This window comes from Vigna unguiculata, chromosome 9 (assembly GCF_037176805.1).
Source record: "Vigna unguiculata cultivar grain cowpea cultivar isolate G323 ecotype 2 chromosome 9, ASM3717680v1, whole genome shotgun sequence".
Lineage (NCBI taxonomy): Eukaryota > Viridiplantae > Streptophyta > Magnoliopsida > Fabales > Fabaceae > Vigna > Vigna unguiculata.
The window spans coordinates 37684179-37698350 of record NC_140800.1 but is presented as its reverse complement, the minus strand read 5'-3'; the positions used below and the strand labels follow the sequence as shown (position 1 = coordinate 37698350).

Sequence of the window (14172 nt, the reverse complement as noted above, 5' to 3'; positions counted from 1 at the left end):
AATAGAAGGTAAGATATAAAACACATAAGTCCAATTCTTATCCTAATACTAATATTTTATTTGAGGTATTTTGCTCTTTCAATATACTATAGTTCAATAGTTAACTTAGTTAACTTAACATAAGTTTAGTTTCTTAAAACTGAACTATTTTATAGTACAGTTCAATTATTATTATGAATAGTTTAGTATATTTTAGTTTAATATAGTACAATTAACTATAGTTTAGTATAGTTTAGTAAATTATGTCCAGCCCTAATTAAATTGATTGAATCACAGAATAAATGGATTGGATCATAAAAATTGGATATTATTTCCACATATGAAATGAAGAGGTAGTTTAATAAAAAGAGAGAATATTCTATTAATATATGCAAGAAGAATAACAAGTATTTAGAAGTTATACACATAATTAATCCTGGGGCCATGGGGCCATGACTAACGGGTAAAAAAAGAAATGAAAAGAAAGAAAAAAAAAAAGGTTGAGAAGGAAAAGAGCTAGTTAGTGTCGTTTAGTTTGGCATTGTTGAGAGAGAATGCGAGTGGAATTTACCAACGTATCTAACTTGAACATGCAAGAAACGTCGAAAGTCATTGTCCCACTTCTCAACAAGCCCATTTTCATTCGTGCTCGAGAGCGAATGGCTGTGGAGAATGTAAGAGGCACCTTTTTTTTGGTATTACTCATGCTTTCCTTCACCTTCTTAGGAGTTGTTGATCCTTTCAAAGGAACACCAAGCGATGTCGAATCGAGATGGTCTACATACATACCTGGGTACTCTCCTTTCGCGATCTGCTTCCCATCTAAAGAGAGGCTCACGCTGCTATTATTTTTATAAGAAATGCCTACGTCTGCATTTGGATTGTGAACATTTAAAGTGATGATGTATGAGTGATTGGTGTCTCCCACCGTAAAGCGTTCCACCAAAAACTGAGGGTCCTTTGGTGAGAGTAACATGGAAAAAATTCCACCTAAAATGCCTCCCAGAACAATAAGAAGGACTAAGATGACGATGGAGACTACTATGCAACACAAGCAGCAACGTGACGTTTTCGCCTGCTTAGGGGTAGAGGCTTGATGTTGCTCCGCCAGCCGAGCATTCTCGGGGGGTGGAAAACGGTACACTTGATCTTTCGGGACTCGGACAACGTACGTGTTTAGATCATTTTTCTCCGGAGGAGATTCTGGTGGCAACGACGGCGCAGGCGGCAACCGCTCCTCCATCACAATATGAGGAGCGGTGGGTGGTCACAAGAAAACGGAATTGCAGAAATTGTGAACGTTGTTAGAGAGGTAGGGCGGTGGGTGGGTGCTTCGCACGGGAACGTCAAACTCAACTTGTCTCTGTGCCCTCATGCACCCAAGGCCATAACGTGCGATTCAGAGATAAACTTGGTTATCATTTCTAGTTTTAACGCCTCAACTTCCTCTCACTTCAACCAACCTACATCCATCCATGCATAAACAACAATTACATCTTTTTAACTTTCTTCTACTTTAGTCATTTTTTCTAAAATAACAAAAAGGCCCAATATTTCAGTCAGCCCACCAAAAGCCCAATAAAACCAACCCAATTTTTTATTTACGACATTTTGTTTCATCATTTGTTGGCCGATTATCTGAATCACCGTCAATAATTAGATGTGACGTGGACCAAAGAACACATACTACGTGAAAAAAAGAAACAGCTAGTGATAAACAAATTTCAAAAAGTGTGGTTTCCTTTGTTTTGAACAGATTTTATCCTCGCTTAACTATCTTCTTATCTCTGGATTTGATTGTGTGATGGTTTTGCATCACACACCATTTATCTGTGAAAGAGTAAAGATAAGCTTTACCAAGAAAGAAAAAAAAAATAGAATCATATATTCAGGTTCTGTGATAAATAAATGTAATCCTTTAATATGTACCAATCTAACAAAGGATGACAATGAGATAAATTTAACTAATTATTAATATTAATTTGCACGATTCATGATGTTACAAGTAACATAGGAATAAATTCTCTAAAGTAAGAAAGAAAAAGGCAAAGGTGAATATATATGCCTGACTAAACCATTGGGGGGAAAGGGATTAATTATAAGAGCAATTCTAACATTATACACATTTAACACGTCACAACATTTACTATTAAAAATAACAGATACAATTATTTTTCCTAAATTTAAATATATTTTAAATTATTCAATATTTATTCTTATTTTATCTCATTTTTATTTTAGCAAGTATATGCTTGCGGCTAAAAAGAATTATTTGTCTCATAATGAAGTAAACAATTGCAAAAAAAATCATAAAAATGCATCCCCTTTATATGAGATAAGGTTGCACAGACAACATTGATAAGGCTCACTCTGAAGTCAATTTACAACTAAACTCAATTCACACAAATATGGAGTACGTTTTAATTATGATTTGTGCTTTAGTTTATTTATTTAAAGGGAAACTCCAAATTAATAGATTTTAAAAAATACCTATAAAAGGGGACCAACTAAAAATAGGAGAGGGTACGCTCACTTAAATTTTACCTAATTAATAAAAAAAAATGTATTTTTAGAAAAGTGTAAGAGAAAAATACTAGTATTTTTCTTAAAAAAAAAAAACTAGGCATATTAAGAAATGAAATGACGTGCTAATTTACTCCTTTTAAAAAAAAACGGAAAACTGAATTTTATAAACATTGAAAAGCTAAAACCTTTTGCTTTGTTGTGTTTTACTGCTATAATTATAATTATGTTATTCCATCTCATATTATTTTGTTAAGGTAATATATATTTTAAGAAAATCATGAATTACATAAATCATTATATAAAATCTGTTTTCGAAAAAGAAAATCATTATTAATAAGAATTGAAGTATAGTTGTGAAACAAGAGAAGAACCAATGCGAATATTTGGAAATTAATTAAGGTAGATATTTAAGTTAACTTAAAATACATTGACATTATATGAGCAGAAAGAGTATATAAATTTATTGAAATTATTTGCACATCAAATTGTAGCGATTTTTGTACAAGAAAAAGATATAGAGTAAGAGAAGATCAAATCTGCAAATAATATGACAAATATAGAAAATCTAATTTTACAAAAGTCGTTGATAAAAAAAATACTGTATTATTAATATGACTAATACTTGTCAACAAAACTATTGTCCTAGACGGATTTTTCTCTTCTAAACACCCAACATTCATAAATTGAAACGGATTTTTGTTAACTGCATTGTGTTGGATTCTAAATATGTATATCTGGCATTTGAGTTGGTACAACTTGTCACAGAATCAGGCTATAACATATGTTTTTTATTTTTTTATATCTGAAAAATTGAATTTAGGCCATTTAATTACAAATTAAAAAAAATATTTGATATAAATAAAGATGTTGAAAAAAAGAGACGAACTTAAAAGAACTAAAAACAACAAAATAAAGATAAAAAAAAGTATTTTAAGGGAGACTAATTAAAAGAAGATTTAAAATTTGGGAAGATGGGATTAGAGAATTTATATATGATTAATTTATTAATTTTAAAGAAATTTTGGAGAAGGTAGAACTTGATGAAAGAATCTTTGCAATTTTGAATTAAATTTTAAAAAATTAGGAATGTCTCTCGGATTTTCAAAACCTCCAAATGTCATTTTCATTTGCATAGGGCTAATTGGACTCCTTCACCTGTCCCTTCAAACTTTAAAGAGTCTTCTTGTGTCTATTAGAACTCTTTTGGTGTCACATGTGCATTCTATTCATACCATCATTGTTTTTCACTTGTAATCATTAATCTCTCTAATTTTAAGGAACTACCTGTGCACTTTCTTGGTTAATATGTGTTAATAATGTTTAGTGGAATTAACTCTTAACCAGTAAAGTTAACTATATTTTCTTATTATTTTTTTTTCTTTAGACTGAACTCCAACATAATAAATGAGAGTATTTTACATTTGTAAAACACACTTCGAAGATTGAAAAACAAAATTGTGGGTTTTTGAGAGGCTAAACTTGTATTTGGATGGACTATTGATAACTCTACTAGAGAGTTTAAAATTTAAAATTAAGTGAGAAGAATTTCAAATTTTAACTATAGAGTATTTGAATTTTTACGAATTTAACTAATTGAAATTCTTAAAAAAAATATTGTATTTGAAATATTTTTTAATTTCTCTGTAAAAAAAACATTACAGACGAATCTAATTTCTTAAAAAAATGAATTGTTTTATTATAATACTCTGTCCAAACACATCATAAGAGTTTTATATTCTTGCTTTAGCTTTTATCTTAATAAGTTTTTTTAAGTGGAAAATATTTGTCTTTTAGATATTTGATTAAAGGTAGTGTATTTGTATTCCTTTTCTTATCTCAATGCATTTTTTCCCTTTCATTTATTTATTTGTTTTTGTGTTTAGTTTAAAGTTCGAAACAAATGGGTTTCTCCACTGTTCTTTATGTTTTCAGCAAATGTTATTGTATTTTGATGAAGTTTCTTTTTTCTAATACTCCCTGAGTTGGTCAAAATCCTCCCCACTTATTAAAGTTCACATTAATACTTATATTCAAAAGCTAAATGATAGTAAATTAGTAATTCAAATATGAAAATAATTAAATTTAAAACTATATATATAGATATATATGTATATATTAAATAATGTATTTCAAATTTTATATATTTAAACAGACCAATTCAAATCTCCACTCATATATTCTCAATGATAATGATAAGTCTCTAAATCCTACTAAGGATAGAGAAAAGCTTAAAGTGAATAAGCATTTCTTCTATTAGTTTGTTTAGTTTTTATCTTAAATAAATTCTAGACTTATTTTTTATCATGAGTTTTGTAGGATTGCTAGTGGCACCTCTTCTTTTGAGGTTGTCACCTTTCTAGAAGAATGGAGGGTCATGGAAGAGTCTAGCCTAAGGGAGTATACTCATATACTCACAGCACCCTTAATTTTTCTAAGAACGCCCTTTGAAAGTAGGAAAGGAAAGCATCTTGAAAGTGAGGACCCATGCACACATGGAGAAAAGGATTCACTTTTTGATAATTTTGTAATGAGTCGAGAATATTCACCCTATCGACTTCTAGAAAGATATTTTGTGTTTTTGTCGGATAATCTCTCATCTTTGTATTTTTTTTCTAGAATGTCCCTCTCCTAACCTATTTAAGAGGACCTTCTTTCCACTTGTAAATAGCTGGACATTTATTAGAGTAAAGTGCTTCAACCATTTTAGAGTGCTATTTGAGTGTTCTTGAGCTCCCTAAGTCTTATCTTGAACCAAGGTTCAAGTGGCAACACCACCACTCATCTTTAAGTTAGTCCATCCTCCAAAGTGACGTGCTTCCTTCCCCATTCTTCCATCCCCTTCTCTTTTCATCTTAATTTTACTTCATTTTTATGCTTGTTATGTTTGTTTGTCATGTTTTTTATTTTGTTATTTTGGATTCGTCCTCTCTTCTTTCTCTTGACTCTCATGAAAAGAACATTCACATCTAAATAGTAATATTATCTTAATGTTCACTAAGGATCTTCTTAAGACTTTCTCAATCCACTTAAACAAAAACACTTTGTCTTAAAATTAACAAGAGTAATGTTCATCAGATACACATCCCATAAATTTTTAAGAATATATCAAAATTAAGCGCTAACTCTGAGTCTAATTAATTATCTCTCATGTCATAAATCGTAGACATCAATATCATAGGCGTGCATTGAATTAAATTGTGAGATCTACAACTATCATACTACCTTCAATAAGTTGCCACCATAACAAAGTTAAATAATAAGAATACTTTACTTATGTGATAAGGTAAATCTTTATGACCTACAAGAATCTTCTTACTATGACCATTTAATATTTTCTCTTTGAGTCTAATATCATGAATTCTGAATATCTCATACAAAATCTCAAATTTAATACCCTATCTAAACATCTCAATACATTGTTCCCTCCCTGAAAATAATTATGTTTACAATTCATTATAAGAAAAATCTCCACTAAGATGTATATAGTGAATATTTCATTTCTACTTATGAAATTAATATTCACATTTAAGTAGCAAAAAACCAACAAATGCAAAAAAAAAAAAAGGCTTTAGAGAAATTTTAATAGTTTGAGTGAAAATTGTTTTGTTTGAACAAAAATATATCATAGTGAAAGGTTAAATTTATGCTCTTTCACTTGAGCAAAAATCTTTTACTCATAAAAATGAAACTGAAAGTGACTATTGATTTCTTACTATAACTTTGTTTGAATGAAAATACATCGCTTACCAAAAAATCAAATTCATACAAGACTAACATGGATGAAACTTATCTAAATTCAATATTTACAATTATACAACTTTTAGATTACTCAAAAAATCAAAAATAGTGTTTACCCTCGTTGAAGTCATATATATATATATATATATATATATATATATATATATATATATATATATATATATATATATATATATTTCATCACTATCTAACTTAAATTGAAACCAAATTCAAACTGAAACCAATCAATTTTGTTAACAATGTTTTCATCTATTCAAACTTCAAATTGTCCACATCACAATATACTTTTCAATAACCTTAATATCAAAATCAAAATTTCATAATTTCTAAACTATATAGACAAGTATCAATTTCACAGCTTGAATTTCATATCTTTGACACTTTCAAAATGTATACATTTCATAATTTTCATCCAATAACGTTCCTCCATAAAATATTTACCAAACTCATATTTGGGAAGTCAAGATCTTCATATATGTTAAGGTTTGTTTCTTTATGCATAAATTGTTATAACCCTATTTTTCTAATCATCCTCATAGTAGTTATAATTAAGATTATAACTCAATAATAACATCAATAATTATAATTAAACTGACTTACAATTTAATTCTTAAGTTGAATAATTGTTCATCTCAACATGTGGTTAACATAAATCATAAATACTTCAAAATTGGAACTAAAAACTTAATACAATCTTTCAATAGGATAATATATATTCTCTAACACATTCCTATACTACTTTATCAGTGGCTAGCTTCAACTCCATTGCTACTCCCCATCAGTTCCTAACTCCCGTATATACACGATATATGATCATCGCAAGAATAAGATAAACAAAAGATACAGATTGTCAGGATGAACTAATTATCACAAAAATAATCTATAATTGTAAAAATATCATAACTTACACGAAAATCTTATTAAAGCCGGTTAACTAAAGTCCAAGCATCAAACTACAGATAAATTTATAGACTTCTGCTTTAAGAATACTAGTATACTGTATGGACTCGTAAGACTTTGCATCTATCATATTGACTCTCCTCTCCTCCTTCTATATAAGAATAACTCAAGTGGAACATCATATATCTCATCCAAGGATAGGGTTAACTTCACTAGCTCTCTAAGTATGATCCTCTTTCATATATATCATATTACATACTCTATGAAATATGTTTGACTCTCACCACATAGTTATCATCTTTTGTGTGAGTTAGATAATAATAGAATCAGGATAGTCCCACATCACAAGTCCTCTTCAATACACTTTACCTCATCCTATATTAGCATCTCCCATTGGAAATAGCTAATGTGACAACCATAACATGCTAATTGTCACTAGTAATCCTACATTCTAGAAAGATAACTGAGTTTGTAAAATGAACTCTATAATAGATACTCTACTTATAATTTAGCTTTTTAGTAATAAAATTTTATTGTACGAAATTTATTCATATTTTTTTCTTTTAATACATAATACAACATAATGATAAATATAATTTTTGATAAGCAAAGAAACTGGTAGCATCTGCTGGTGAGCCAGAGGTGTTAAAGGTCAGGTTGGGGGTTCGATTCCCACTAGCAACAACCCACCCAGTATGAATGGACGGAGAAGGGTGATGGGTTGGGGTGCATTGGGCCCTAGTAACCTGACAGCCTCTAGGGACAATTCTACATACAAATCAGTTTTCTGAAAATTTAGGACTTTCTCATCACATCATATTTTTTCTCATTCCTATCCTCAATTTACAACATTTCCACACATACAATGTTCTTAAGGAACCTAATATGCCACATTTATTACTATGACACTAAAGTTGATTCTCCCTTCTCCATTCTTACAAATCTCAAGAATTGACCCGTATGCCATGTTTTCAAACAACTCATCAATTCAACATATTCCCAATCATATATTTTCACTGAAAAATCCACAATTTCCACTTATACTCAAAAATCCACAATTTTACAGCATTAAAAGCCTCTATCAATTTCACATCTCAAACTAGAATACTTTTCACAATGATTTTTCAACTTTCTCGTATTTAAGTCAACCCGCAACTACAATATTCATACCTAGTATTTAAATTCATCAATATGTCTATCAAATTTAAAAAAATTTAGCTATCTTTACCTTATAAAATACACTTATAATTGTTCTTTTTTTTACAATTCCACCACTTAATATTATTATAGATACAAAACAAAAAGTCCGATCAATTATCATAACATGATTTTAGAATCATAACATGATAGAGTTTCATCTAGCAAAAAATTTATGCACAATTTAGAGAATTGCATGTATAAAAAAAGCATATTAGTTATATAAAAATATATAGAAACTTGAGCTTACTTTAAAGATAATATCGGATCGTATGGTAAAACTCTTCACACTAATTTTTTTATGAATTGAAAATGAAAGGTATGAAACTGTTTTTGAAGTTTTCCTCTTGAACTTAAACCCTTAACTTTTTAATATATATAATTTAGCAAGGAAAAGCATAATATTATGATAATAATAATATATAGTTTTAATTATTTTTAATTTATATCTAGGCTTTCAAATAAATTCTCTTATGACTCAAAATACCCTTATAATTCTAAACTTATGAATATTCATATTTGTCTTATAAGATCATATACAAAATCCATAACCCCGTATATTTAAGAAACATCCTTTAAAACAAAATTTAATAAAATAAACTTATTTTGTTTTCCATCATTTAAGAAAAGATGAACAAATCCTTATAAAATCTGGAAAAAAATAATTCTAAAGTGATGATAATATTTATAGAATAAAATAAAGGGTATTTATGTATTGTTGCTGCCTTGTTAAATTTGAAATAAAGGTTAAAACTACAGCGCCAAGATCCTCGTTAAAGATTATCTGTGACGGCAGGGCATTAACATGGATTTATTTATCTCAATCGGATGGATGTTGAATAGCGATCGTGCAAGCATTTTAGAATACGATTTGTTTTATAGAGAACCAACCATCACCACCCAAACTGAACCGATATAGCACAATAAGCTCCACATATTTTATAAGGTGAAAGGCAAGTAGATTGATCACAGCTACAATATTCATATCATAATTCCATTAAGTAAGACTTGAAACATAACTGGACTAATTCTCCCAGGTCAAGCAAGAAAAAATTCAGCTCTGACCCAAGGTAGATAGAGATTATACAAGATATTGACAGAATAGTAATTTAACTAAAACTAGCCCTGCAATTGCCAAAAACTCCATTGCAGTGGCCACCTGAAAGAGACACTAACACCTACAAATATACTATAGACTACACGACGCTTCAATACATAAACATAGACTTCAAATTTCCGAACACTTCGTCACAGAGAATCCCAGTCGATCTCATAAGAGGGGTACTTGTGGAGATTAAAAGTATCCGAATCACCTTCCCACTGAGGCTCGCTCACGTCAGCAAACGTCAGATCCGACAGAGGCGAAGAACCTTCGGAACTCTCGCTCTCAGTCGTAACAGGAGACGACGAAGCTTCCACCTTGCAGCAGTTGTTGATGGTCTTGTCGTCCGAAACCTTGTCAGAATCAGCCTTCTCTGCCGGAGGAGCCACTTTGGATCGCGACCTCTTCGACGAACCCTGAGGCTTTTCGGTCTTCCCCTGTTTCTGCATCTCAGCCAGGCCTTCACATATGGCCTGAAGCTTGGCGTCAACGGAGGAATGGAGCGGCTTGTACTCCCCAAACCCTCCGCCCACCGAGGAACCCTGGTGGCGGAGGTTGGGGAAGTTAAGCCTGGCGAAGTCACCTCGGAGTTTGTACGCGGCCTTGTCGTACGCCAGAGCGGCTTCCTCGGCGGTATCGAATGTCCCGAGCCAGAGCCTGGTCCGATTCTTGGGGAGTCTGATCTCAGCCACCCACTTCCCCCAGTGCCTCTGCCGCACCCCTCGGTAGAGCTTCGTGGGCTTGAGAGGCATGCCCACGTGCTTCATGGGGATGGGCTTGGTCCCGAGGAAGTTGAGGGTGTTGGGATTCTGGTGGTGCTGGCTCTGGATCTGGATTTGAGTCTGGATCTGAGAGATCTGAGAGGGGGTTAGGTGGTTGAGGCCGAGAAGAGACGTTGGTTGTCCTTGCGCGAAGCCTATGATGTTTTGGGTGTTGGATTGGGATAACCCGTCGGCAAAAGCATGGGTCATCGATGCGGAGCAGTTGTTTGAGTACATAATAGGGAAGGAGGGTGAGGAGGGGAAGTAGATGGGAGAAGGAGAGTAAGAAGTAGAAGGGGGTGAAGAAGAAAAGGAAGGGGTTGAGGAAGGACTTTTCATAAAAGGTTCAAGAACTTCCATTAGTTCACCCCTGAACGGATCTGAGGGAAGTTGAAACTCGGTGCTGCTGTAAAAACCCATCATGGCTGCCATCAGATCAATTCAACCTGCGTCTTTCTAAAACTGAAGAACAGGTGGTTAATTAATACACCGGATCTCAAAAACAAAGATAAAACTAAAAAAAAAAAAAAAAAAACTTTTTCTACAAAGAAAGGATGAAGGAGATTTCAAATAGACAACCTCCTCGGTCCGGGGTCTTAAAATCAGATTAAACTTCGAGGGATCAAAAATAACCCTCTTTGCTAGTTTCAAAGGGAAAAAAAAATGGGGGAGGGGATCAAAATTTTACAAGCGAATTTTGACAGTAAAACCTGGATCTCGATTCTGAAAACACCTGGCTTTCGAGAAATCCTTCTAAGTTTGCTTCTTAGTGAGTTAAAAGACAAACCCGAAAATCTTAGCTTGAAAGACAGATGATTAACAGAAAGGGATTCAGAGAAGCGGGGTGTTGCAGAGGGGGGGAGAAGGAGAAGAAAGATGAACCACAAAACACTGAAAGCTCTGAAGAAAATGTAGAGAAAAAAAAAATATCTGTGAATGCCTCTCGCCACTCTTGGTTCTGCGTTACAGCCTCTCTCTCTGTTATATAGCACCCTATCACTTTGATTACTATTCTTAATCTCTTAATCAATCCCCTAATTATCGCTGTCGTAACCAGTGGTTAGTTTCAGCAAATTGCAGGCCATGACGTAAGACCCACCCACATTGATTACGGAACTATCCAATCAGATAACAACACGCGTCCCTCAGAAGTTGTTAAGGACACGTGCCCGCTCGAAACCGTCAGCTGTCGGTCTCTTTTACGTTGTCATTTTCTTTGGCCTTGTCTGTAAACGTGTTGACCGTATTTAGTGCGCGTTCAGTCCAACTACTTATCCTCTATAGTTTTTGAATTCTAAATTCCATGCCATCCTTCTCTTAATTTTTTTTTTTCTATTGCCTCCATTGTACGCTTACTTTACTATTCCGTTTAGTTTAATTAGCTCGGAAGTATGAACTGCTGCATATATTAGTAGTTTTATGAAAATCACTATCAGTTGGAGTTTAAAACAAACAATTGTTTAAGTGAGTATTGAGATAAGTAATGAGAGATGAGAAGAAGATAATGTATAGATTATGAGGATGGAGTCAGTGTTCCAATTCAGAAGTGGAGAGCCGTTTCTTTTCTCTTTTGCTTGTGGCCAAGATAATGGATGGTCGTTTAATTTAATCTAATATTTCTACTACTTTGTATTGGGTTTTTTAATTAACAATTGAACCAACTATCGTACTAAAACATTGCATAGTTTTATTAATTTCTTCAATGATAGATGAGACTGGAAAGTTCTCTGGTAAGTAGGACAAGAATTAGGTTGCATTACTGTGTTATGAACCAAACAGAAGAGTAAGTGAAGAGTCTAGACGCACGGAATCGAATAACGGGGTAAGCCTACCCAACAGACATGATGCACGTTATCTTCCTTTCTCACGCAATTTCAATTATTATTCTTACATTAAATATTACGACAATTCAACCCTTCTATTCAAACGTTTCTTTGAAAAAAAAAAACATTTCAATATGAAAATAGACATAATTTCATTAATTATGTACCTCACCAGAAATAGCACGTCGATATATAGCTGGTGATAGGTTGATGAGAAGTAGAGATGTAGAGTTGTGTCGTTACCAAATCGACGATAGGTTGATGAGGAGTAAAGATGTAGAGTTATGTCCTTACCAAGTCGATGATTGATTGATGATGAGCAGAGATGTAGATTGTGTCGTCACAAAGCCGACAATAGATTGATGATGAGCAGAGATGTAGATTGTGTCATCACAAAGTCAACGGTAGATTGATGATTAACAGAGATGAAATGTTGTGTCGCCAAAAAGTCGAGGCTAGAGTAATAATAAACCGAACTTATTGCAAGAATTCGTGAGGATGTCACTCTCCTAAAAGAATCTTAGATTATGTATGGTTAAGAAGATATTTGAGAAGATATCTTAGTTATTATTTAGGAAAATTTTCTAATTGTTATTTAAGGAAATATTTTAGTTGTTATTTGGTAGATATTATGCGTTATCTGATTATGTATATATGTAACATTTGTAACCAATTTTATTCCCTATAAATAAAAGTGTTACACTCATGGTCAAGGGAGATGATTATTTTGGCTTAAGTGAATCATTTAGTTAAGGTAAAAATACTTCTTCCTTTTTATTTTCGGTCTAAGATTATTTTACACTTTTCTGGAACAAATTAGTATCTCAAAAATGTTACAAATAATATACTTTTATAAAATTATATTTTGGCATGCATTAAAATATTTGTTAAAGGGTATTAATAATAATTTTAATGGTAGTATTTATTTTTTTAATCTATTTTTAATGATGATCGTTAATATTTGTCAGATAAAAATATAATAAAGACATATATTATCATTTTAACTGTAAAGTGACGAATATTTAAAATAAATAAGAAACTTTAAATTGATAGATAATTTAAAACAATTGAGATAAATTGGTGTGTTCACTTGTGAAGATAGATTTGAGAGAGTAAACAAATGAATTTGAGTAGATTTGAAGGGAAGTAAATATGAGAGTAATGTTTTTATGTTTCTTTCAAGAGATTTGAAAGTGGATTTAAAAGTAAAGTTTGTAAAAACTGTAATAAAATAAAATATTTTAATAGATTAAAACATAAGATTATTCTTTTATCTTTATAGATAAAATTAATATGTTCTTATTATTATTATTATTATTACTAGCGTAACACAGGCGCTATCGCGCCTGTGTGTATATATTTTTTAAATATACGTGATATTATATTAGTAGGTGATAATATGATAATGTTATTAAGTTAATACTAGCGTAACACAGGCGCTATCGCGCCTGTGTCTATATATTTTTTAAAATGCGTGATATTATATTAGTAGGTGATAATATTATAATATTATTAAGTTAATATATATTTTAAAATTATATTTATTAAAAATAAAGTAAAATATATCAAAACAGATAAAAGAATAACCATTGATAAATAAAGAAGAAGAGAAGAAACAGAGACATCTGATTTTATAAAAAGTTTGTAAAAGTAACGGTCAATTTTTTAAAATTTAATAAATTGTTATATTTAAAGGGTAAAATCGGTATTTTGAAAAGTGGACACAAAAAGGGGAATCCCCTTTATATATTAAGTTAATATATATATATATATATATATATATATATATTAGAATTATATTTATTAAAAATAAAGTGAAATATATCAGAACAGATAAAAGAATAACCATTAATAAATAAAGAAGAAGTAGAGACATCTGATTTTATAAAATTTTTGTAAAAGTAACGGTCAATTTTAAAAAATTTAAAAAATTGTTATATTTAAAGGGTAAAATCGGTATTTTAAAAAGTGGACACAAAAAGGGGAATCCCCTTTATATATTGTTATAGATTATTATTATTATTATTATTATTATTATTAATAAGTAAAACCAAAACACAACATTCTCTTTCTCTCACTAAAATCGGTTCTAGGGTCATGGGAATTGATTTCATTTTTCGTTGCA

At 31.4% G+C, this 14172-nt stretch overlaps 2 protein-coding genes across 2 annotated transcripts; both read right to left on the bottom strand.

Annotated features, from left to right (window-relative positions):
* Positions 1-338: 338 nt before the first annotated feature.
* On the bottom strand, positions 339-1440 carry LOC114195987 (NDR1/HIN1-like protein 13). The gene has a single exon (XM_028086452.2). The coding sequence runs from the start codon at positions 1220-1222 to the stop codon at positions 500-502; it is 723 nt and encodes a 240-aa protein (XP_027942253.1). The 5' UTR covers positions 1223-1440; the 3' UTR covers positions 339-499.
* Positions 1441-9323: 7883 nt separating this feature from the next.
* LOC114163069 (ethylene-responsive transcription factor RAP2-4) lies at positions 9324-11194 on the bottom strand. Its single transcript, XM_028047132.2, has one exon. The coding sequence runs from the start codon at positions 10654-10656 to the stop codon at positions 9610-9612; it is 1047 nt and encodes a 348-aa protein (XP_027902933.1). The 5' UTR covers positions 10657-11194; the 3' UTR covers positions 9324-9609.
* Positions 11195-14172: the final 2978 nt, after the last annotated feature.

Excerpts from the sequence above, each read along its gene's own strand:
- LOC114195987 (XM_028086452.2), bottom strand. The coding sequence starts at position 1,222 with ATGGAGGAGCGGTTGCCGCCTGCGCCGTCGTTGCCACCAGAATCTCCT.
- LOC114163069 (XM_028047132.2), bottom strand. The coding sequence starts at position 10,656 with ATGGCAGCCATGATGGGTTTTTACAGCAGCACCGAGTTTCAACTTCCC.